Consider the following 27,317-nt stretch of genomic DNA (forward strand, 5'->3'; position numbering starts at 1 on the left):
GGTTTAGAATTTGAGCCTTGCCTAAAAAAGGCACTATGGGGGTGGCAAGATGATATTCCCATAGCTATGCCAACTTTCTAGAGATAAAAACTGTCTTCCAACAGAAACTCATTGTTGTCCAAATTAGTTTCCAACAATAAGCAAATTAAATCAGTTTGTTTAGAATCATAATCGCTGTGCATGTCAAGGAACAATCCTGTCATTTCTAAGCCCTGTAGGTTAGAAATCACTGTAAAAAGTGATTCTACAGCTAGGGTAACAATAAAACAGTCTCCCTGAAGAGGATTGTTACTCATTTAGGCAAACAAATTTTGTAAAAAAATGTTTGGTGTCTTCAAGGACTGTGGGTAGTCCATCAAGAATAGGTCTAAGATGTTTTTCGACATATATCTAGAAGGGTTCTGTAAGTCATCCCCTCCCAGATACAATAGGTCTGAGAGGGGGGTGGAAAGGGTCCTTATGTACTTTAGGCAGACCCTGGAACAGTGGAATAACTGGTTGTTTCACTGTTAAGTACTGTGAAAGCTCTAAGGAAATTAGCCAACTATACAGGCAATCTTGTACCATGGAATGCACAGAACTAATTAAAGTCAAAATAAGATTATAAGAAATCCTCTCATATACTCTGTCATCAGATAACATCATAAGAACGGAGTCAGTATAAAAAGTAGAATCCATAACAACAATTGCTCCTTATTTGTCCACAGACTTAATTACAATGTCACTGACATTCCGTAATTCCAATAAAGCCTCTTTCTCAAGCCTGCTTAAATTATAAAATTCCCCTTTACCTCGGTTATTATGCAAACACGCTTGTTGTAAGTCTATTTCACATTTCTTGCAAAAGTGTGCGGTTATGGCTATACATAGAGGCATGCTTATTCCATCATATTATACCCAGGGGTTTGGGAATTTTAAAAATGCCAACATATGGGGACACACATACTGAATTGCTCAGAAAGCGTCAGCAGCTTAAATTGGAACTCAGTTTTAATTACATACGTGTCCTCAGCAACTTTTTTAAATCATTTAAAAAACAGTTATGTGAGGATATCAATAAGAAGTCTTAGTCATAGTCTTCTGTTAAGTTACCCTGAAGATGTGTGCCTTACATCATTAGACGAGATCCTTGACAGTGTTTCTGCTTATGAATCTTGTCTCATCATTCTCTTTCGGCTTTTCCCGTTAGGGGTCGCCACAGCGGATCATCTCTTTCCATTTCTTCCTATCCTCTGCATCTTGCTCTGTCACACCAACCGCCTGCATGTCCTCTCTCACCACGTCCATAAACCTTATCTTAGACCTTCCTCTATTCCTCTTACCTGGCAGCTCCATCCTTAGCATCTTTTTCCCAATATACCCATCATCCCTCCTCAGCACATGTCCAAACCAACGCAATCTCGTCTCTCTTGCTTTGTCTCCAAACTGTCCAACATGAGCTGACCCTCTAATATACCGATTCCTAATCCTATCCATCCTAGTCACACCGATTGCAAATCTTAACATCTTTAACTCTGCCACATCCAGCTCTGACTCCTGCCTTTTTGTCAATGCCACTGTCTCCAACCCATATAACATAGCTGGTCTCACTACACTCTTGTAGACCTTCCCTTTCACTCTTACGGATACCCGTCTGTCACAAATCACTCCTGACACTCTTCTCCACCCATTCCACCCTGCCTGTACTCTCTTCTTCACCTCTCTTCCACATTCACCATTACTCTGAACTGTTGATCCCAAGTGTAAAACATTAGATAAGGATTTATTGGATTTCCAGAGAGGACATGCTTTTTGTTGACACATGATTTGACATTTTCATGGTCTGGAGACATTATGTCGAAGAAGGGCGCTGGATTACAAGAAGAAGCAGGTACAATTGATTCTAATGACACCAATGAGAGTGATTCTTTTGTCACACCCCCAAGTTTTGGCTCCAGTTGGCTCTGTTGCTGAGGAGAGTCATGGTTCATGCCCCCAGAATTTACGAAGGAAGACGAATTCTACACAGCAGGTTTTTCCAGCTCTGTCTTTACCAATGAGAAATGGTATTTCAGGAATGAGGGACCGATTGCAAAGAAGAGGCAGGAAGTGAAGATGGCAGTCAACAGAACCCCTGCAAATGACCACACTGAAGCAGATGTGGCCGCAGATAAAGAGTCCTTAAAATACAACATATCAGGTAAAATACTAACTGATTTTCAAATCTCTTTACTTCAGCGTGGTCTATCCTTTATACCTTCACAGTGTTCTGATTTTGTTGACTTGACTATTGATTAAAGATTGTTTGCTACACATATTATGCTACAGACAATTTTTTCTTCTCCTATTGACTTTAATATTTTTGGATTTAGAAGACCTAGTGTCTTTCAACTGGTTCTGAACCCATTTTAGAAATCTGTTGAAGGAAATGTGAAATAGACTTACAGCAATGTTTGCATCATAACCGAGGCAAAGGGGAATTTTATAATTTAAGCAGGCTTTAATTTAAGAGGCTTTATTGGAATTACAGAATGACAGTGACACTGTAATTAAGTCTACGGACAAAGGAGGAGTGATTGTTGTTATGGATTCTACTTTTTATCCTCACTCCATTCATATGAACTGGGCTGGCATGAACTCCCTCACCTCCTTCAATGGTATCAACTCTCACTCGCCCACAAACTAGTAAATCATCCACTAAATGTCCCATCCCTCCAGAATCTACTCCAACCCTATCGCACCACCAGACCACTAAGATCCAGCAACAAAAATCACTTGCAAATCGCTACAGCCAATAACTCTGCTGGTGAAGCACTATTCTCTTGCACCATAGCCAAATTATGGAACTCCCTCCCACCCACAATTACCTCCATACCATCATGCACCCACTTCAAACTTTACTAAAAGCGCACCTAAAAACATGCTGGCTATGCCCTTGCAACTCTCACTCTAATATCACCCTCCCCATCCAACCACTACCTTTCTTTCCACTCCACTAACTACCTTCATTATAGCAAGCTCAGATGCTCATAAGCCAGTGCTTATTACACAGCAGGAACTTCTTCTTGTAACATTAGTTAATGTCTGTTATGTACTTCACAGATAAAGATTCTAGTTGTCTACTGATGTACTATGTTCTTCATCTGTAAATATGTTGTAAGTAATTGCTATGTAAATTGTTAATCGCTATGTAATCCAATGTGACTACTGTGTGTTTATTTTAACTGTGGAGCTTTTCTCCCCGGGCCTCCGCTGAAAATGAACCTACGTCCAGTCGGACACTCCCGGTCAACAATTATAAATAAATAAAATAAATAAATAAATAAATAAATGAAGTTATCTGATGATAGAGTATATGAGAAGATTTCTTATGATCGTATTTTGACTTTAATTAGTTCTGTGCATTCTATGATACAACATTGCCTCTATAGTCGGCTTATTTCCTTAGAACTTTCACAGTACTTAACAGTGGAACAACCAGTTATTCCACTGTTTCAGCATCAAAGTATATAAGAGCCCCCCCCTCCCCAACCTACTGAATCTGAGAGGGCATGGCTTACAGAACCCTTCTCGATATATGTCGAAAAACATCTTAGGCCTATTCTTGATGGAGTACCCACAGTCCTTAAGGACACCAAACATTTTTTTACAAGATTTGTTTGCCAACATGAGTGAGAATCCTCTTCAGGGAGAGGGTTTTATGGTTACCCTAGATGTAGAATCACTTTTGAAGACAGTTTTTATCTCTAGAGAGTTGGCATAGCTATGGGCACATCATGTGCCAATCGCTACGCCAATATTGTATTGGCACAATGGGACAATTAGCAAGTATTGAAACGGAATGGTTTTGTCACTAATGTCATTTTCTATAGAAGATTTGCAGATGACATATATTTTCTTTGGAAAGGTACTGTTGAGCAGCTGCAGCAGTTCATCACATACCTACATACTACAACTGCTTTTTTAAGGTTTACATGTGGTTATTCCAGGGAGCAGATAGAATTCCTTGATGTAAGGGTGATAAAGGATGCAGAGGGCTTATTACTACTGAGTTGCACATAAATCCTTGTAAGAAAAATATGCTATTACAGAGAAATAGCATGATCCTCCTCATGCATACAGAAATGTCCTCAGAGGACAGGGCATGCGGGTCTTGAGATTGAATAATTCTGAAATGAAGTTTCAAAGTGATTTGATTAAATTGGGTGATGATTTTAGAAACAGAGGTTATAGAAATAGCGAAGTCGATAATATGAAGAAAGGTGTTGTAGAGCTTCGTACTACTAAAGCTAGACCTTATTTTGCAGCTGACACTGAAGAAGCCTCATTAACACATACCACCAGAGTGGAGCTGACTGGGAAACAATGCAGAAATAATATCCATCTCACCTTATTCTATACTAGTGATATAAAAGTGGTCAGAGATGTTATAGAAGCTAATTGGTCTATTCTACAAACAGATGAACACATTGGGGCCTGATGGGGGATAAACCATGTTTTAGATATAGGAACAAAAAATTGCTGAAGAGGCTATTGTGTTATAAAACTCATCACAAGACCATCTCAGATGCAATTAGAATCTGTGGCACATGACCATGTGGTTCCTGCAATTATTGTAGATATATTAATACTTTGAATTTGTTTATACATCCGGTTTTGGCGGTTACACACAGTGTTGGATTTACAGCGAATTGCCACACTTGTGATGTTATTTATTTAGCCATCTGCAATTCCTGAAACAGTTTCTATGTTGGTAAAACCAATTGTCCTTTTTTTTTGAGCTCATTAGGGAACATCTATACAGTATACATACAGCTGATGATAGGAATGCACTTTCTAGGCATGTCATTAATAATGATAATTCCCATGACTTTAGTTTTATGGTAATAGAGGTAGCAGAACGTGGCACACATTTGGGTGATTTAAGAACTACACAAAGTGGAGAGCGTTAAACTGTATTATTAAGTTACAAGCAGACAAGATACCTGGTTTAAATGGAAGAGCTTATTTTTAGCCCGTTTTGAAATCCAGAGACCTTATTCATTGGATTTTAATTGTTTTTAAGCATTTATTGGATATTTGTGATGTCATGGTTTGTTATATTGTATATAAAAAGAAGTTATGTACTCACAATAATGTTCCATGTGAGTTGTTCCATCTCGCCTTCATTCTTCACTGATGGGTTCGGAGATGATCCTCGGCTCCGACACGGCCGACTAGCAAGCTCAAAGTTCTCCAGTAGCTCGAGATCCCACCCATATCCCACAATGCACTGCTGGAATTACCTCAGATCTTGTTTGCTGCGTAGTATATAGAAGTACAATAATTATTCTGTCTAGAAATGAAGACACATTGAAAAAACAGGATGAAGACAGCCTCCAGGTCAACTGCCAGCCAGGAGGGGGAAAGAGGGAGGGACGTGAGAATGAAGGCGAGATGGAACAACTCACATGGAACGTTATGGTGAGTACATAACTTCTTTGTGTGAAGTTGTTCAATCTCGCCGTTCATTCTTCATTGATGGGTAGCATCCCTAGCACCCTGATCTTGGGTGGCTCACGGAAGTACACTCTTCAGAACCGTAGAACCAAATGAAGCCCTGTCCCTGGAGACCTTATCCACTTTGTAATGAGTTATAAAAGTGTGAGGTTTAGACCATGTGGCTGCTGCACAGATGTTGTCCAAAGCTAATTTGGCTTGAAAGGCTGAAGAGGTAGAAACTGCTCTGGTTGAATGAGCCTTTATCTTACTAGACAAGGGCATATTATGACAAGCATATGTGTAGGTGATACAATCAGACAGCCACTTAGACAGGGTTGTTTTTGCAACTGATTTACCTTTCCTGGCCTCAGAAAAGGACACAAGGAGCTAGCTGATCTGATTTCCTAATGTCTTTTGTTCTGTCAAAATAAAATCTAAATTGTCTATGAACATCGAGTTTGTGCAACATATATTCCAATTTGTTGGTATGATTAGGGAAGAAAATGGGCAACTCAATGACTTGATTAATGTTAATCTCAGAACATACTTTGGGCAAAAAGGATGGATTTGTCCTAAGAGATACTCTGTCAGCATGGAAACTTATAAGGGGGCTTGATGGATAGGGCTTGGAGCTTTGACACTCTGTGGGCTGAAGTGATGGCTACTAAGAAGATAGTTTTCCGTGACAGAAATTTTAGTTCACAAGATGATGCAGGCTCAAAAGGAGGAAGAATGATACGAGATAACATAAAATTAAAATTCCAGGGGGAATAAGGTGTCTTCACTGGAGACCTCATGTGAAAGGAACCTTTTAGAAAAGCCTTAGACAATTGGTGAGCCATAATATTCAAACCATCGATTCCTACATGGAAATTAGATATAGCAGCTAATTGCACGCGCACCGTAGCAGCCGGTGCTCCTTTGTTGAAGATTTCTGTCAAGAACTGTAAGATAGAAGACAATGGCACTTGATAAGGGTCAATGTTGTGGGAAGAAGCCCAAATGGAAAATCTCTTCCACTTACTATGACACAATTTTCTAGTGGAAGGTTTACGAGAAGCCAACAAAATCTGACTAGTGTCATGGGAAAGATTATAGAGCCTGGCTATGCGGGAATTGGAGCAGCCAAGCAGTTAGCTTCAGTGTCTGCAAGGATGGATGAAGATCCCCTGACGGATGTGTCAACAAGTCCGGAACCGGGTCCAGGATCCATGGATCTTCCAGAATGTGATGGTAAAGAAACAGAAACCAAATCTCCCGAGGCCAATGAGGGGCTATAAGGATGATCGTCCGTCCCAGCAACTTTGCTTTCTGTAAGAATTTGGGTATCAGGGGAATTGGTGGAAATGCGTAGAGGAGATCCGGGGGCCAATCGTGGACAACAGCATCCCTCGGGGAGTGACCTGGCATGGGAATCAGGGCAAAATAGCTTCTGCATTTGTTGTTGATGTAACTGGCGAACAGGTCGCAGGAAGGCTGGCCCCATTTGTGGAAGATCCTGTCCACAATCTCTTGTTTGAGGGACCATTCGTGGGACAATAAAATTGCTCTGCTCAGTCTGTCCGCTATGATGTTGGATTTGCCCGGGATGTGCGTTGCCAACAGAAAGCACTGGGATGACAGTGCCCACTGCCATACTCTGAGGGCTTCTCGACAAAGGGGATAAGACTTAGTCCCACCTTGCTGGTTCAGATACCAGACCACTGATATGTTGTCTGTCTGTATTGCAATTGTCCCTAGAGGAAGAGAGTCCTGAAAGTATTGCAATGCTAGAAGTACTGCTCTCATCTCTAGGACATTGATATGCAGATGTGAATCTTGATCTGTCCATGTGCCTTGGGCAGTCTTTCCCTGAAAAAGCCCCCCCCCCCCACCCTATCAGGGAAGTGTCCGTGGTCACAGTGGCAACTGGAGGGGGGAACATGAAAGGACATCCTGTTGTGACATGAAGAGACGTCAACCACCACTGAAGATCCTTCTTGCAGGAATTCGTTATCAGGATCATGTGACTCTTTGGAAGTTCTTGGTAAAACCATTGCGTGAATAGAAGCCATTGAAGGATTCTCATATGCATCCTTGCTAACAGGATTGCTAAAATAGCTGCCAATGTCAATCCTAGAACTTTCTATACCTCTGCAGCTGGTGCTCTATTCTTTGATATCAGGGGGCATGATGTGTTGGCGAAGAATAGAAATTCTTTCTGATGGAAGGCGAAGAGTGGTGGTTGAAATGTCTAGTTCTGTACCTATAAAAATGATATGCTGCGATGGCAACAAGGCAGACTTTTCGAAGTTGACTGTAATGCCTAGCCGATCGCAGAGTGTCAGAGTAGCCTCTCTCGCTTGAAGAAGTTGATTGCTGGTGGTGGAGGTAAGGAGCCAATCATCCAAATACGGAAACACCTGGAATCCTAGACGCCTCAGGTGAGCCTGACTACTGCCATGCACTTGGTGAACTCTCTGGGGGCTGTAGTGAGACCAAAGGGCAGAGCTCGGAATTGATAATGATTGGCTCCCAGCCGGAAACACAGGTGATCTCTGGATCATCTGGCCATCTATATGTGGTAGTACACATCCTTGAGATCGATCGAGCACATCCAATTGTCCTTCCCTAGAAACGGGAGTATGGACTGTAGCGTGACCATTCGGAACTTCTCTTTTCTCACAAATTGGTTGAGTCTGCTGAGATCCAAAATGGGTCTCCAGTCCCCTGTTTTCTTTGGAACCAAAAAGAATCTTGAGTAAGTTCAGAATCCTGTCTGGTCTGCTGGGGCTGGCTGGATGACTCTTTTTTTTTCTAGCAATCGGCGTACCTCTATTGCTGCTTGTCCCATGTGACTGGGTGGAACGTCCGGGATTTTTTTGATGGGAAGAGGCTGGATGGAGAACAGTATGAAATACCCTCTGGAAATGATACTTTGTACCCAACTGTCTTTTGTTATATTTAGCCAGGCTTTTGGGTACAATGATAAGTGACCCCCGACTGCCTCCAGAGTAGGACAAGTGGGCTTCCCTTCAGCAGCACTGGTAGGATTGACCAGAGAAGTGATCTCTGTCACCCTGGTGTGGCGGACCCCCTCTGCCATGAAGGCAGTGTCTTCCATTGAAACCCCCTCCTCTGGCTCTGGAGGGGGGCTCTCCACGTGTGTCTTGAAAGGCTCCATGGGCTTTCCGGAACCTCATCTTTCCTCCCCTCTGACCTTTGGGAAAGGGTCGAGTGGGGGTGGAAAAACGGACTCCGACGGCAGACAGAGTCTTTCCTTCTTGCTCACACCTGGTCAAAGTCTCCTTCACCTTTGGCCCAAACACAGATGAGCCATCAAATGGGGTATTAGTAAAGGAAGACTTGAAGGGTTCCATGAAGGAACAGAGTCGCATCCAGGCATGCCTACGAAGAGTGATTCCTGCACCTGCAGCTCTACTCAAACCAACAGCTGCGTAAGATACGAGACACAGGGACAGGTTGGCTATCGAACTGAGGGTAGAGAGCTGAGTGGCAATCTTGTCAGATACACTCGAAGCTACAGCACCCTTAAGAGTATCTCCCAACTCCTTAAGGAGATCTCTCTGCAGCCTGGTAAAATGTGTCAAGTAGTTCAGTGATCTGAGTGAGAAAGTCGCTGAACTGAGCATGCGTTTCCCATATCTATCCATGATCCTAGATTCTCTGTTAGGAGGATGGATAGATGAGGATGTCTCAGACATTTCCTTTTTGGTGTCTGCTGCCACCACCATGGCATCAACAGGGACTCCCTTCGTCAAAAAGGACTTATCCACAGGGGCTGAAATAAACTTATTAGGCCTCCTAGGAACAAGTTCCATAGATTCTGGTGACTCCCATGCCCTATCAGAGTACAGATCCATAAGCTCATCATAGGGCAGAGACACCCAAGAGGTGGAAAGCTGAGAGCCGAATGCCTTCAGGAGAACAGACTCATCCTCAGTAGAGCTCTTGGACTTCCAATCACCCCTCTGCCTAAGAATTTCAAGAACTCCGCAAAGGAGATGTCCTCAGAGGGGGATCTAGGGGACCCTTCTGATTCATCCAAGTCAGTGTCCAATGTGAGTGACTCCTGGGGGGGGAGTCCAAATGCCTCCTCTTGCATAATCTCTTCCTGGGAACCTCTTCAGAGGGAACTTCTGGAGAGGTCTCAGAAGAGCAGAGAGCACCCTGTGGGGCTACCTGAGGCTCAGGGTCTCTACGCCTGGGATGACCGGAGGAGACAGAAACTGACACAGGCACTTCAGGGGAAGAAGAGGTCAAACCTTGAGATGAGGAAGCCTTAGGAAACAACTCTCGCCTCATGGCTTCAAATGCACCTCGGCTCCGATGAGAAGGAGTCAATGGTTCCGATGGAGCCGCAATCTCCTCCCGCATCGAAGCCGTGGGGTCCGAGCCCAAGGCAGGAGCTGAGCTCTCCCGAGCCGAGGCCCCAAGAGGAACAGTCGGCACCGACAAGTTGGTGCGGCTATCCTCCCAGGACTCGACCGGAGAGTGTCGGCTCCTAGAGTCCCCAGTCGGCACCGAGAACATCCGAGCAGATGGAGCCAACGACACTGGAGCAGGTGTCGGCTCCAAGGGATCCACAATCATCAGGTCAGCCTCCTCTGGCTCCGAAGGTCTGGTATGGCTCAGAGGAGGAGCAGACAATTCAAGAGTAGTGGTCTTCGGCTCCGACATTTGGGTCTGAGCCAACAGCAATTTAGCTAGGCCTGGTGCCTTTAAGAGTTTCTGAACCAGCCGGTCCATATCCAGATCAGAAAGGCTGACAGAGGACCTGGAAGAGTGAACAGATGGAGCCGACTGGAGCAATATGGATGGAGGTTTTTCGGCAACCGGTTCCAAAGCAGTGTTCCAGTTCCAAAAAGAACAGACTGTTGGCTCCGAAGGCGGTGGAGCCAGTCACCACACTTTCTGACCTTTTTCCTTTTTTAGACCTAGATTCAGAGGAAGATTTGGATGATTTACTGGCTCCATCCTGGTCAGACAATGCCTCAGAAAAAGGGTGTTTGATAATACCCCTATCAATTAACTTCCTCTTCCTTTCTGCTAGCTCTCTGGTGGAAAAGGAGTGACAGATACTGCATGACTCTTGCAGGTGCACCTCACCCAAACAGTAAACACACTGCACATGGGCATCCGTGACTGACATTTTCTGTCCGCAGTCTGGGCATTTTTTAAACCCAGACTTTGGATGTTTGTCTTTTCTTTCAGACATTTCCACTAAATGGAACACACTATTTAACTATAAGCTATTTTAGGAATTTTAACTAACTAACTCACACAAAACACACACAGCCCAAAAGGGGCAACTGACAACTATATCAATATAAACAGGATTAAGTAATCCAATAACAATAGTCCCAACAGGGAACACTGACTAACAACTAAAGAAAGGGATCCTAAGGCCAAAGGGCTGAAGGCAAAGAAAGATATTACTGAGGAAAGGGGTATGAATACAGAAAACAACTATATACTAACTAGTAATATCTACTATTTAAAATAGATCAAGGATATATAAAAATTGAAAAATATAACTTGCTGAAAGTTGAAAACTCCCAATAAAGTCTCGAGCAATGCTGGAAACCAAGAGATCCGTGCCGTGGCAAACTAGATCTGTGGTAATTCTAGCAGTGCATTGTGGGATAAGGGGTGGGGTCTTGAGCTACTGGAGAACTTTGAGCTTGCTAGTCGGCCGTGTTGGAGCCGAGGATTGGCTCCGAACCTATCAGTGAAGAATGAACGGTGAGATTGAACAACTTCACATTTGCTATTTGCATTTGTATTTTTTATGGTCTGAAGAAGCACCTTTAGGGTGAGAAAGTGCTTATCTGTTTTTTCATTGTTTGTTGTTTTATTAAAGTTGGTTTGTTCTTATCTACCTGCTTGTCTCTGCCATGTTTCTGTTGTTGCCAGTATTAACAAAAAAATTATTGATTTCAATAACTGGCTTAGTTTTTGGTGTCATTCCAAGGGGATCCAGTTCTTGTCTGCCTGGGAAGCTATGGTCGACAAACCTCGCTGCTTTGCCAGAGATGGTTTGCACCTGGCATCCCTAGGCTTTCGGCTACTGGCAAAGGCTCTTACCTCCCCCATAGTGCCTTTTTTAGGCAAGGTCTCAAAAACAACATTATCAATGTGAAATTAACCAATCAGAACAAAATAAAGGTCATGCTGCTAAATGCTAGGAGCTTAAATCAAAAACTAGAAGATGTAGATGTCTGTGCAGTCAGACTAACCTGGTTTAAGGCCTCAGACAGTATCCTGGCCCTGCAAGGCTACAATACCTTCCACACCTTTAGACTCCAAAAGGAACATGTGAAAACCAAAGGAGGTGGTGTTTCAATCTCTATTAGAGATAAATTCACCTCACATCTATTTAGACTGGACAACTCCATGGAGTTACTCCAAATCCAGGTTACAGTGGGTAAGACCTCCATTCAAGTACTAGCCAGTTATAGATCCCCCTCCATGGGTCACAATACCCATGAAGCCTACTTAATCAAACTTAAGACAAACCAAATTTTACTAAACACACTGGTTATGGGGGATTTCTATTATCCTTCCATCAACCAAAATCACTAGCACACAAGTTCCTTAACTTTATGAATTCAAATGCCCTGGAGCAAATTGTCCATACCCTAACAAGAAGAACAAACATTCTAGATCTGGTCCTCACCAACATGTTAAATAGGTGCACTGCTGCAACTGATTGACCCTCATTAGTTAAAACTGACCACAAATCAGTCACCTTCGAACTGACACTAACATCAGAACTCACAAAGGGTGAAATCAGACTAAAAAACTTCACCAAGGCATACTATACCCCCCCCTAAGTGAAGGCATAAATACATTTCAAGCCCCACCCCAAGTTGAAAGAGGTAATTACAACGAAGCTTACACTAAAGCCCTGTACAATCACTTGCATAAGTGTATAAGCTCGGCTGTACTTGACAGAATCAAAGCCAGAGCCCTAAATAAAATCAAGCTGCCATGGTTGACTTACAGCATCAACAAACTCGACAATAAATGCAAAACATTGCTGTCCAAGAAAACAATGACAAGTACCCAACAATGGAAAAGCACTCTCCTCAGCCTTAACAGGCAACTAAGACAACTTGTTAAATCCTCCAAGAGCTCCTTTCAGAGAAACATAGCAAGTACTGCCAAAAATAACCATATGGCCTTTTACAGCTATGTACGTAACCTAAAAAATAGGACCCAAGCACTTTCAGAACTGGTGGCCAACAGTATCATATACACTGACCCTACAGAGATAGTGAACTTGCTAGCAGATAAGTTTGCCGAAAATTTCACTCCCTTATCCCCTCCTAACTTACAACAAACCCTCCTCAAACTCCCCCCTCCCTTAAATATCTAAAGAGCAGATGCTCAAAGCCCTGTCCAAGGAAATGAACACAGCCTCTATGGGACCAGGCAACATCTGAGCCTGTCTTCTAAACAGGCTAAAACATGAACTACCATCACTACTAAGTATCCTTTTCAATCATAGTCTAACCACAGGGTTTCTTCCTGTGGAATGGAGAATAGCTACAGTTATTCCCCTCCACAAAGGTGGCCTAGCAACAGATCCAGATAATTACAGACCCATAAGCCTGACCAGCCTCATTTGTAAGGCCATGGAACATATCATTATGGACCTCATAAATAAAGACATAGGTTCATAGGTTCATACTAGGCTATCTGCCCTGGGGCAATTATAAGCCTAGCCCGATTCTGTATGGCTTACGCCACCCCTTGATTTGAGTATACTGTGCCCTTTTTAAGGTTTAGTTTACTGTGCCTCTGTCTAATAGTGACACTGGAGTAATCCCTGGGACAAACCTATGATCCCCCATCCACCTATCGAGATTCTTCTTGAAGAGATTCAGTGAGGTGCTCTGCCTCACATGAACTGGAATTCTATTCCAGAGCGAAGGGAGCCTCTGGGTTATGAACCTGACCCTCCAGCAAGTTCTATTTATTTCTGTGCTGAGGTTCAAGTCCCTCGAGTGTGTGGCTCTAAGGGATTTAGATTTACTGAGGTGGAGCATGTCCATTAATTCTGGATTTGACATAGCTTTGTATGTCAGGCATAGATCGCCTCGAAGTAGGCGGTATGCAACTGAGTAGAGCTGGAGATTTTTAAACCAAGCAGCATATGGCATCTGTTTGAGACCCTTGATCCTCTTGGTGAGATACTTTTGGGGTCTTTCTAATTGCTGCAGGTGTTGGGTAAGGTACATCCCAAAAGGGGCACTGTATTCTATGATGGGCCTGATGAGGGATGAATAAAGGGGCACGATTACCACTCTTGATCTAGATGTGAAACCCTTCGTGATGAGGTGGGCTATGTAGAAGGTCTTTCTAACCACTTTGGCAATGTTGTTTTCAAAGGAGAGATTGCTATCAACTTGGGTCGCCAGGTCCCTAATAACTTTCTCTGTACTTAATGGGTTTCCACCTATGTGGTAATTTGTGGGCACATTGTTTTTGCCAAAGGGTATGACTATACATTTTTTGGCATTTAGCTTTAAACCATGGTGCTGGCACCAGTTATCTGTCTCTGTGAGACCTTTTTGAAGGATGTTTGTGTCAGCTGGAGAGTCGATTATGGCGCCCAGTTTGCAGTCGTCTGCGAACTTGGTGAGCCATAGTCCTCCCACGTTTGCTTGTACCTCGGAAAAGTATATACCGAACAAGAGTGGTCCCAGGACAGAACCCTGTGGGATGCCACTTGTGACCGGTTTCGAGTCTGACATGGCTCCAGCAACTCTCACTCTGTGGGTTCTGTCTTTGAGCAAGTTTGCGACCCATCTTTATATTTAAGCTGGATAGCTTATCTGTGATGCCAGTGGGGTACTGTGTCAAATGCCTTTGCAAGGTCCAGATAGGCTGTGTGGACTACCTTCCCTTCATCTATGGCTTTGGTGACTGTTTCGAAGAAGTCAACCAGGTTCAAAAGGCAGGATCTGCCCTTGACAAAGCCGAACTGGGTAGGATCTAGTGTCTGTAGGTCCCCAATGTCTTTGTTTATGAGCTCCATGATGATCCTCTCCATAGCCTTGCAGACTAAGCTAGTCAGGCTTATGGGGCGATAGTTTCCAGGGTCCGTAGAGGCTCCACCTTTGTGGAGTGGGACCACTGTTGCTGTACGCCATTCTGTGGGCACATATCCTGTAGTGAGGCTGAGACTGTATAGCTGTTTTATTTGAGGGATTAGTTCCTCTTGGAGTTCATGTAGGACGCAACCTGGGACGCCATCTGGTCCCATGGAAGCAGTGTTTTTTGCTTTGGAGAGGGCAACCTTCACCTGAGCATCAGAGATGTTTGGGAGGCAGCCCTCTGCCGGGATAGATACTTGCTCTTTTGGGGAGGGGGGGGGGAGAAGTTTGCACTGAACCTGTCTGCCAGGATATTGGCAATGTCTGTGGGTTCAGTGTATTTTTTTCGTTTAGAATCAACTCAGAACAAGTCTGGGAGTTGCATCCCAGGTTCCTAACATAACTGAAAAAAGCTTTACGATTGTCTTTGGTGTCCTGTGCAACTTTTCTCTCGAAGCTGGCCTTGGAGGATTTTATGAGGGATCGTAATTTTTTGCTAGTACTGATCAGAGATGCCTTCCCTATTAGGGATTTTGCTCTATCATGCAGTAGCTTCCTCCTTCTGTTGTACAGTTTATTTATAGCAGGGGTCCACCAGACTGGCATGATCCATGCATTCCTGGAGATGTCCGTAGAATGCGTTTATATAGGATTCTGCAGTTTGGGCCGTAGTTTCCACTGTCCCTGGGGCCTTGAAGGATTCCACTTCGGTTTTGAGAAGTGAGAAGTTCGCTTTTGAGAAGTTTTTCACTGTGGTTTTCTGGGCTGGGGGTGGGGTCGGGATGTGGACATCCAGTGAAATAAATTTATGGTCTGATCTTACCAATGAGGGATATACTTCTGGTGTGGAGCATAGAGTCCCCATGTTGGTAATGATCAGGTCTAGTATGTTGTCCCCTCTTGTGGGAGTGGTGACTAGTTGTTCCATAGCATTTGAGTTTATAATTTCCAGAAACCTTTGGGCTAAGGTGCTGGGGCTTGAGTAGTGCTCCCAGTCAATGTTTGGGTAGTTGAAGTCGCCTAGTATAATGGTGTTCGGAGAGATCTTCATGTTCTCCAATGTTTTCAGGAAAGCCGAGTGGGATTCCTGACTTTGAGAGGGTGGTCTGTAGGATGCTATAAACTGAAAAGCAGTCTTGCCCACTGTTAGTTGCACATGGATGGTCTCCGATACTTCGTGCAATGCCACTAACCTGGAGGTGTGGATATCCTTGATATATAGGTGACCTCCAAACCCTTGACCCTTCTGCTTCATAAAGGGCTGATCCCGCCTGTTAAATCTGGTGGATTTTTTTGAAAGTGTGACCAAGGCCACCGATGAGGGCAAATCTGTGCACACACCATACCTCAACTTGGCAAAGGCTTTCGACACAATCCCACATTCAGGCATTACCAATAAACTTAACAAACTGAATGTAAACCCCTTTGTTGTAAGATGGGTTGCCAACTGGCTCACAAACTGGACACACACTATCAAAGTGGATGATTCCACATCAACCAGCAGACGTGTTACCAGTGGGGTGCCACAGGGGTCAGTGCTGGGTCCCCTAATGTTTAGTATATACTTCTCAGAAGTTCCGGTCAAAACTAAACGGTTGTGGCTGACCAGGTTTCAAGATGACTGCAAACTAGTTGCAACCATTGAATCCCCAAATGAAGTCATTATACACCACGATGATCTTACACAGACCAACGACTGCTATATTAGTCACGGTCTCAAACTGAATGCAAAGAAATGCGTCATTATTCCCTTCGGCACAAACAATGTCCCTTCACACTATCAAATCAATAACAATACCTTAAGTACCCATGAAATGGTAAGGGAACTGGGATCACAGGTTGACCGCGACCTTAACTTCGATCACCACTAGTCTATTGTTGTAAGGAAAGCTTTCCACATAGCTCATTTGATTAGCAAAGGCATCACCTCGAGAGCCAAAGAAGTTATAACCTCTCTTTACTCGGCAGTTATCTGGCCCATAATTGAGTAAAATGCCCCATTCTGTAGGTAACGTACTAAGCATCTACAGCAATTAGAGAGACCTTAGAGGTTTCTAACAAAGAATATAAAGGGCCTCCAGCATGTGCCTTACACGGACTGACTAAAATCCCTGTCACTATGCTCAGCATTGTACAGACTTCTTAGAGGAGACTTATGCCTAGCTTACAGAGCAACCCAAGATCCAAACCCAGTGAACTTACTGCATATCTGTAAATCAAATGGGTCTAGGGCTACCTGTTCCAGGGACTTAAATATTGCCTATGACTTAAATAGGACAACCTGGAGGGACAGATTTATCAACCAGTAACTGCCACGTTTTTGGAACAGGCTACCAATTCATGTGAAACAGAGCACCTCTATGACACTGTTCAACAGAAACCTGGATGAGTGGATGGGGCACCATAAATTCTTACTGGGGATAGCAATCACAACCTTCCTGGACATGGGCAGTCATCATTAAATGCAATTTTGGGTATTGACTAGTACCTCTATGGTATTACATTGTGTTGAAACGGCTAGACTTAAAATGACCTTCGGGTCAATAGCTTAATAATCTCCTATGATCCTATGAATGAAAAAGCTCACACAATTGCATTAAAAAGAAAATATAAGGGTTAGCATGGATTTTGGAATTAATGTGCAGAAATGTTACTGCTACAGTGTTATAACCAAAGGAACAACCAAAAATTTTATATGCACAGAGTTCTGACATGCAGAGCTGCAGAAGAAAAGAGAAGCATTTATTTAAATTACAAACTAGATTTGAGGAAGCTCAATTACCAGGATTATCAGTGACACAATTACTACCTCAAACTGTCAATAACTATCCTTCTGTTGAAGTACTACTACCTCCTTAGTGGAGAAATGATACCTTCAGGCAATACAGAGATTCAGCAAAAAGAGTCTAATGTTCAGGGAACTACTAAAACTGATACTGTCTGGAGAACTGTTTCACAGCAAGTTGTAGTTCCAGATAATATAATTTCAAGAAAGCAATCTATACCTAGACAATATTATAGGTTTGGAAGGCAGAAAAAGAAATCCATATGTTATAATGACTCAATATATGCAAGCTGATTGAGACTATCAAAATGCAATTGTTTTTCATAATCAGTATCTAAAGTGCGATTTTGATATACTGGGTCAGTATTACTGTATTTTCGCAAAATACACAAGTATAGTTGAAATATATTTGCAGTCGAGATGTTTATAAATACGCAAGTATAGCTGAAATATATTTACAGTCGAGATGTATATATATAGCTTAAATAGCTATACATTTGTTACACTTTTCTTTAAAAGTAGGGCAGATCATACTGCATGTGTGTATATATCTACACGTAGTGGTATGTTAGCAGTGAAGCAATTAACAGTAAGAAGGGGTTGCGTGCCATGTAATTTTTCAGAAGTTTCAGTTCAGTTTTAGTTCTTGTTGGGTTCAAGTTCAAATAGTTCTTCACTTTTGAATTTTTAGAGTTTATTAAGTTAAGGTTGCATTCAGTGTCTTCACAAATTTAAAAATTCTTCTACATCAATATAATATGCTACACATTTGTGCATGCTTAATACTCAACAAGTACCATAATATAGTTATTTTTGTGTTATTTTAACTATCATGCTAAAGTATATCAATTCTTATACCCATCAGAGATGAGACTACTGCCTGGACATCAGACCCCTATGACTTTACTTGGGATCCAACCTAGCTAACTGGGCATAAGTTCCTGTATAATTCCCATCCCTGGCAGGTACAATACCATTAAATAAAGAAGTTCCTGCAAACATTATTATTATTTATTTATTTACATTTGTTGACCGGGAGAGTCCGACTGGACACAGGTCTGTTTTCAGTGGAGGCCCTGGGAGAAAAGCTCCACATTAAGTATTATTTGCATTATACAGTTAAAAAAAACATAGCATTTAAATATAGACATTGGTCCAGTTAAGGACGCAAGACAAGAAGAAAACAGATATAAAACAGCTGTAGAACATAGTACAATTTTAAAATATGGTGACATATACTAAACATGGTTACAAATGTAGTTGAGATTCATCAGTGAACAATTGCTACAATCTGTTTTTGAGGTACATAACAGCCATTAGCAGTTATTGCTACAAGAAGTTAGTATTATGTGGTAGGTAGCTGGGAACATGAGTAGCCAAGCTTGCTAAGAGTAGGTTGTTGACAGGGGGCTGAGAGAGGTAGTGGGTGGGGGGAGTGGATGGTATTAGAGGGGGGGGGGTTGCAAGGGCATATCTGGCAAGTTTTGAAGTGTGATTTTAGTAAGGATTTAAAGTGGGTGCAAGAAGTTACAGAGGTAACTGAGGATGGGAGGGAGTTCCAGAGTTTGGCTATAGTGCAAGAGAATAATGCTTCTCCAGAAGAGTTAATGGCTCTTGTGACCTGTAGGAGGTTTTTGTGGCTGGATCTTAGTGGTCTTGTGGTTATGTAGGGTTGGAGTAGATTCTGGAGGGATGGGACTTTTAGTGGTTGGTTTACTAGTTTGTGCGCAAGTGCGAGTTGGTACCATTGAAGGAGGTGGGGGAGCTCTAGTCAGCCCAGTTCTGCTAGTGAGAGACAGTGGTGAGTACAGTAGGAAGCTCCTGTGGCGAATTTGGCGATTTTGTTGTAGCAGGTTTCGAGCTTATTTAGATCGCATTGTCTAAGGTTAGTAAATATTGGAGAGGCATAGAGTAGGGTAGAGATAAGATGAGAATTTGCTACCGAAATTTTAGCTGCTTTGGTAAGTAGTTGCTGATTTCTATATAATGCTCCTAGTTTTTTGTGCACTTTTTTAATGGTCATGGAAATGTGAATGTCAAAGTTCAGTTTATTGTCCATTTCTACTCCTAGTAATTTGGTGTGTTCTGTAGAATGGATGGTGGTGTTGTCTTTTGCTGTGATGTTAAAGTGACAGCTGTCTAGGGTAAGTTTGGTGGGTTGGAAGATTAGTAATTTTGTTTTGCTTGGGTTGAGTATTAGTTGGGCATCAGATAGCCAAGTTTCAATAGAAGAAAATGCTTCCTGTGTGACCTTTTGCAGTTCTGGTAGGGAGTGGGCTGTGCAGATGATGGTTGAGTCATCTGCGTATTGTATGAGTGTGCCATGTGTTGTGGTTGAGGCTAGATTATTGGTGAAAATAGAGAAGGGTAGGGGTCCCAGGATGGACCCTTGGGGAACTCCTATGGAGACTTGTGGTTAGGGGGATAGGTTGTCCTGCCAAACAACTGCTTGTTGGCGGTCAGATAGGTAACTCTGAAACCAGTTGATGACTGGTTGAGAGAAGGATAGGTTATTAAGAAGAGAGATGAGTTGTTTGTGTGGGACCATGTCGAAAGCTTTAGAGAGATCTAGGAAGGTAGCTGAGCAGAGATAACCTGCATTTTTATTTTGTAGGATAGTGTTAGAGAAAGAGAGTAAGGCGGTGGTGGTGCTATGGTTAGGTCAGAAACCGTGTTGTGTGTTGGAGAGGAGGCTGTTAGCAAGGAGGTGATCTGAGACTTGAGAATGAATGCATCTCTCTAGTATTTTGAAGAGTGGTGAGATAATAACTATGGGGTGGTAATTGGTTAGATCTGTGGAGGGGCCTCCTTTGTGTAGGGGAATTATGTGTGAGACTTTCCATAGTGTAGGAACATAACTTTCTGACAGAGATCTGTTGGTGCAACAGGGTAGGCTAGAGCTTCAGCTGCAAGTTGAATGTATTCACCTGGGAGGTTGTCTGCTGCTAATCTGGTGGTTTTAAGTTTAATTAGTAGTAGTTTTATTTTGGAGGTAGAAACAGGAGAGAAAGAGAAGCTAGTTGGGAGATTGTTAGTTCTAGCTGATGGTGTGTGTTTATGGGAGGGTTGTGTTGTCTAGTTAGTGATAGTACGGTTTGTGTGAAGTGATTCTTGAAAGAGGTAGCAATATTTTCGGAGTGAGTTAAGTTAGGAGTGGGTGTACTTACTTTACCTGGGTGGAGGATGGAGTTTATTGAGGACCAGAATTGTTTGGGGTTATGTTGGGAGGAGGTAAGGACAGACTGGTAGTATTGGATTTTGTCCTGTTTTATAAGATTTTTGGTTCTATTGCGTAGTTCTAGGAATTTTTGCCTAGTAGAGGGGATTTTTGTTTTGCGCCAGTTGTCCCATGCTTTATCCCTGTTTTTCATTTCAGACTTCATGTTTTTTGTAGCCATGGGGATTGTTGGGCTCTAGTTTGGGAACGTCTTATGGGGGAGTGGTAATTAAGGATGCTTAGGAATGTTTTATTAAAGTAGTCAACTGCGTCTTCTAGTTTGAGGTATTTAAGAGGTTGCCAGTTACAGTCTTTTTAGGGATGAGCTCAATGAGAGAGGGTTGAAGTTAGTTTTTTTGCATATTTGACAGTAGATGATGGGTTTTGCTTTATAAAGGTGTTTTCTTAGTAAGAAGGTTGGGGAGTGATCACTGAGGCTGTCAGATAAGCAGCCTGCTATATATGACTGGGGGCTCTTATTGACTAGTATCCAATCAAGGGTAGTGTGTTTGTTGGAGTTATTTATCCTAGTAGGTGACTGGACTAGCTGGGTGAAGCTATGAAAATTTACATGATGGGTTGGGTGGTTGCTATAGCAGGATTGCCAGTCAGTGTTGAAGTCTCCTAGAATTAAAGTTTCTTGGGGTAGGTGGTGGGTGGTCCAGCTGAGGAGGTTTTCAAGTGGAGGGATGTTGTGGCCAGGTGGGAAGTAGCAACTTTTTATGTTTAGGGTTTTATTTTGGTTTATTTTAAGGTTGGTATATATTATTTCTTCCTTACCTATTTGGGAAGCTGCTAACTTTAAGATCTGGATGTCTAGATGCTGCTTAAATATTATAGCTATACCACCTCCTTTTTTGTTTAGTCGGTCTACTCTTAGTATACTGTAACCAGTAGGGAGGATTTGCTCATTAGTAATGTGTGGTTTTAACCATGTTTATGTAAGGATCACTACATCAGGGGAGTAGAAATCTATGGTGGCATGGAATTCATGGACCTTGTTGCATATACTTCTAATATTTAGGGTTATCAGAAGGAGGTCGATTGGCTTTCTATTGGCTACGATTTGGGAGATGTGGTTTGTAGTCTGATTATGAGGGGAGGGGTTGGAGATAGAGGGACCAGGATTAGGATGGATGTCTCCACTGAGTGCTAAGTTGGATATGGATGAGATTATTAGTTTTATCAATTTCTGTATATGCTTGCTTATAAGGGAAGTTTTTTGATTGTGTTCTGTGGGCAATAGGTATGGTGGTAGGGTTATGTTAGGTTGTGGGGTTGTTTTTAGTTTAGGTATTGTGGTCTGTAGTCTATATAAATGGTGTATTGGGAAGGTTGTTGACCTGATAAGAGAGTAGTAGAGTAGAGGTGGGATATGAGTGGTGGTGTGTGTGGTGGTACAGTGGTAGTGGTTGAGTGCAGGAATGGTGGAGGTTTGATAAGATGTGATGTATGCAAGGAGTGTGCATGCAGTGAGTATAGGTATGGTGTGCTTGTACATATTAGCTGAGTAGGAGGGATAGTAGTGAGAAGTTGTAGGAGGAAGTATAGGTGTGGTGATGTTATAGGTTGAAGGGTGGGAGAGGTTACTGTTTGTAATAAAGGTAGGACCACTGGTGCGGGTGGGAATTGGGGAAAGGGAGGGGAGTGTAGCGGGCAACAGATGAAGGAAGACTATCAGTGGGTTTATAGGTTATAATGAAAAGGGCTGGCCCTGATTAGGCTGCAATTGTTCTTGTGGGGAGGGGGAGGATCAGAATAGACCAGAAAAGTGGTGGATAGCAATAGTATGATGAAAAGGGCTGGCCCTGATTTCACAGATATGCAAGTCTACAGAAACAATAGGAAAAGGCAGTAGGTACTCTGACTTGTTGCATACCTGTCTTATTGAAATAAAATAAGCCAATTTTACCAAGGAGTTATGTGGAAATTAGGAAGACAAGAATTTATAAGAGAAAATGTTTAGTAGAAGTAGAGAAACAGCAGAGCATACAAATAGTATAGCATATAAAGACAGATTGCAGTTAGAAGTACAGAATGTGGGGGGGCAGCTAATGTTCTGAAACAATAAGAAAATCTGAAACAATAAGAAAATCAGTAGGTACTTTGGACTTACTTGTTTTGCATACCTTTCTTTTGAAATAAAATAAACACTTGTAACCAGGAGTATGTGGGATTTAGAAAGACCACAAGTTATAGGAGAAAGGGTTTAGTAATACTAGAAAAACAGCAAGGCTTTCAAATAGTTGAATTGGCTTGCAAAGGGAGACTGCTGTTAGGAAGTACAGTATGGGAAGGGGCAAACTAACATCCGTGATAGAGTGCTTTAAAATAGAAATTAAACAAGGGCTAGCAATTAATTCTGTCTGGAAGATAAAACATACTTTTTGTATATTTTGAAAATAACACTCATTCCAAGGTTGCCTGGTTCTGTTAAAGAGCACTGTAGGCCAAGAGATCGAACTTGGCTTGGTGGGGATCCAGGGAAAGTAGAATTAAAAGGAGAAGCTTAGGTATGAGCACTCCATCCAAAGAGACAAGCAGCTACACCAAGAGGATTTTACTTAATTCTTGCCTGTAACATGAGCTGTGTACCATGGATCTATATTAAAAAAGCAATATCATTGTTGCACCACTGTCATACTGTCCATCGTACAGCTTTACATAATACCACAGAGGTATACTGGTGACTTTAGGAAGAGCACTGCATTATCAACCCATTCCTTTTGTCTATAGCATGCACCCAGTACCACAGAAGCATGCTGCTTCAGCAGATAACTGCATCATTACTGGATTATCAATCCCTGCCTACAAGCATTAATTATTCTGGGATGGAAACTGGACAGTGCAATATTACTACCATGCCATCAGTACCTGCCTAAGCCATGCAGTATGTTACGCAATACATTGCTGGTATCATCAATCCCTGCCTGCATTACATGCTCTATAGCTTGCTTAATTGCTGGAAAATGCAGTATCACTACTATCTCAACATCGTGCTTCATACTAGACAATATAATGTTGTCACAGTGATATTGTCCCTGCCTACGGTATATGCTCTACACCATGCACTGTCTGGACTGTGCCACCAGGCCCCCTGCAATATGCACTCAATACCACAGATGGATACTAGAAATGCAGTACTGGTACTGCACTTGCAGGTCTGTGACCATGGCATGCAGACACTAGTATGGAGCTACACTGGAGCATTCATTATAAACACTGCGGTATGTAATGCATTTAGTATCATGCTTGTATATTGTATTATGCAGTATCAGCATTGCCTGTGGCATGCAGATACAGATTTACATTACATACTGCAGTACTAGCACAGCAGTTGTACAACTCTTATGTTTATACCTAGCCTTCCCGCATCCTGCAGCTGAATTTTGAGCATTTCCATAGGAGTAGTAATAATGACTTGGCACATCCCAGCTCCGCAGCCTGCCAGCATCTCTTTGAAGATAGTCAAGCTGTTCCTACAGAAAATACAGAAAACATACCAAAATAAATACAGCCCTGTTTTTGAACTCTAATTACAGCTTTTATTTGTTTAGGAAAGGGAGCCAGGAGTTATGCTAAGCATCCCAAGCATGTAGCTTCCATACTTCTACCCCCTACACAAATATGGATACTCACACACACAAATATTCACATGCACGAGCACACCCATACATACACACAAGCTTACATACACACTATATACAGTGACTTAAGAACCCTTGGAATTAACCACAGCTGATGGCATGTAATGTTAGGCCTTGAACTTTCTATAAAACTTATAATTCTTTAAGCTAAGCAAAATGTTTTCCTGATAGTAATCATCACCCACATATGGCATGGCTTTAAATTAGGCTTGTTGTTAACTCCTGTAGTAATACAGTCCTTAAGACAATATTGAAATAGGTTCCATATGGCCTATGTTCAAAAACAAACACAAACCCACCTACTGATGAAAGTGGGTACTTTTAGAACAGAAATCCTTGGCTGTTATTTATCCTTTCATTCCTTTTTAGTTCTCTTTAACTAGTTCACAGCCAAAGGGAGCCAGAGCCTATCCCAGCAAGCAATAGTGTAAGTCAGGAACCAGACTTAGAGTGGTAGTTAATCCACTGCAGGATATACATAAACCAGGGCCAATTTCAGCATCAGCAATTAACCTACCTGTATGTCTGTGGAATGTGGAAGAAATCCAAAAGACCAGTAAAATTCTTTGCAGACAAAGAGAGCATATGCCAAATGCATTCCTGTTGAAATTCAATGACCACAATTGCAACCTTCAAATTTGTGAGACTAAATGTACAAAAATGAAATGTATATACTGTTACAGCAAATAGGATAATTCCCCTTAGTCTGAGGTACAGTAGTCTTGGTATTAGTGTATATAAGTAGCAGGGGTGTTGGTGGGATATAACCCCCCAAATGTTGGGAGATAAAAGGGAGTTAATTTCCTCTGCAAAAACACTATGAAGGCATTGCAGTGAAATCTGTGATTCACTGTAATTCTCTTAACATTCATACTTTATATTTTTGTTGCTGCAGGAGTGGCAGTTATAGGTCTCAAAGTGTCAATAATGAGCCTTGGCAAAATCCACATTGAATGAGGAAAAACCAAAAGCCTTGAGGAAGACATGCTCACGGCTGCACCAGAGTGCCATCCTGTCATTTATTTATTCTTTCTTAATCATGCAAGGGGTATTAAATAAAATGAAATTTCATGAATGAGCAGTGACTACTGACCTGGATAAAATCCAAGTCACACAGTATGCATATGAAGGATGCAGGAATAAAACGTTTTCTTCAGGCAGGCTTATATACAATAAGTACATGACACCCCCAGCAGTAAGTGGTCCATGCGCCAAATGAAGCACCTCTTATCTTATCTGCCTCCCAAAAAGAAGGTGAAAATAATAGTTTAAGGTACATTTTCTAGATTTACAGCATTTGTTTCCCTACTAATGTATAACTTCATCCTCCTGCTGCATGACTGACTGCAATTACTATTAACCAGTCTTTTATTCTGCTTACATGTATTCTGTGGCAAATTAGTATTTTCATATTTTGGACTTAATTTCAGTAGAGAATATTTTTTTGACCCTGCCCATAAAGAAAGTGCATGAGCTTCTCCCCAAAGCCAATTGATGGTGGAATTTTTTAACTGAAAATAAAAAGTATTTTGTCAACAAAATTCAGTCAACTCAATAACATAATTCATCATACGGGAATCACTCCAGGTGCTTCTATGCCATGTCTGCATTTATTATTGTGTATAAACTTTGAACATACAAAGTTAACCAATGCCTGTCCATTTTCAAAACTATTACATAATCTATTTACAAAATCAGCAGCATCTTGTATAAGAAGGCAGCACTGATGCTTTTTTTAGCCAAGCAGTAATTTATAATGAAACCTATGTTCTGCAAAATACTTCAACAACTAGACATCACAGGATGTCCAATGGAATCATATATTTTTTATGAACCTTAGGCATACAATAAAAAAGTATTGTATTACTTCTAATATTTTTTTACCTCTTTCTCCTAAAAATAATCTAAATGAATTATTTTATTAATCAGTTCTTAATCAAACAAAAATATTAGATATCTTTTGATCAATCACTTTATACAGATTAGTATCACTTATATGAGAATAGTGCATATTAAAATATCGTATGCTGTTCAGTATATAACAATGTTCCTGCCTTTGACTCATGGGTGAACATCATCATTATAATTACACTTTAAATAATTCAGCGCTCTCAATTCCTACTTAACTAAATATATTCTTTTCCTTAAAAATATTTTCTAATTCAACATTAACCATGACAGAAAAATATCTTACAGTCACAAATAAGAAGAGATATATTAATATGACTAATATCTAATGGAGTAAGAGCATTGCTACAATCTGTTTCATTAACTGTGGCTCTTTGTCAGGCAGGCAAAGTGTATTCAAATATTGAAGAAATACTTGAACAGTTTTTAAAAACGTCATGATTAATTGAATAAATGTTTATTATAACACTGTTACCTTACACACATATTTACAAGTAGACATTACATACCTCTATGACACTATTCAAAAGGAATCTGGACAAGTGGATGTGGCACCGTAAATTCATACCAAGGATAGTGCCCACAACCCTCGTGGACATGGGCAGTCATTACTAAACACAGTCCTATATATTTACTACAGTATGTATGGTGTTACATTCAGATGAAATGGCTAGGCTTGAAATGACCTCTGGGTCAACAGCCTAGCAACCTCCAATGATCCTATGAGCCTACGTAGGACCTCAGGCATGTAAAGTTCTACTATATAATTTGGTTTGGAGGCTGGGCAGATCAAGGATTTTGTTGATGGATGAGTGTCAGGTGCTCACTAGTGGGTTGCAACTTCAGAAGAAATATTAATTAAGACAGAGAGATGATTAAACAAAAGGAAATATAAGAAAAAGTAAAAATAAAAATCATGGTCAACTTAGTAGTCATCCCATACAAATCTGATGCAATTTCTGAAAGATATTAATGATAAAATAATCAGAAGCAGGACCTAATTCAATGTAAGAAGACAAAACTGCAGAGAAATATTAATGTTTATAATTAAGAAAAGTAATTTCTGCAGAAATACAAAAGCAGCAATAAGTATAATACTAGAACCAGTTTAGAATGCCCCTGCTATCTTTAAGCTCACTATACTGTCACTGGATGTACCAGCAGCACAAGAACTCCAGCTATTAGCCCAAGACTGT

The 27,317-nt window shown here is 41.6% G+C and overlaps 1 protein-coding gene across 1 annotated transcript in view; it reads right to left on the bottom strand.

The window, feature by feature from the left end:
* SLC25A18 (solute carrier family 25 member 18) overlaps positions 1-27,317 on the bottom strand; it is a 671,540-nt gene that overhangs the window by 317,865 nt on the left and 326,358 nt on the right. The window contains exon 5 of the mRNA XM_044088188.1: positions 23,927-24,045. Coding sequence (XP_043944123.1) covers positions 23,927-24,045 — 119 coding nt within the window. The remainder of the gene's footprint in view (positions 1-23,926; positions 24,046-27,317) is intronic.

This window comes from Protopterus annectens, chromosome 11.part0, assembly GCF_019279795.1.
Source record: "Protopterus annectens isolate FY-2018-M chromosome 11.part0, PAN1.0, whole genome shotgun sequence".
In the NCBI taxonomy this organism is placed as follows: Eukaryota; Metazoa; Chordata; order Ceratodontiformes; family Protopteridae; genus Protopterus; species Protopterus annectens.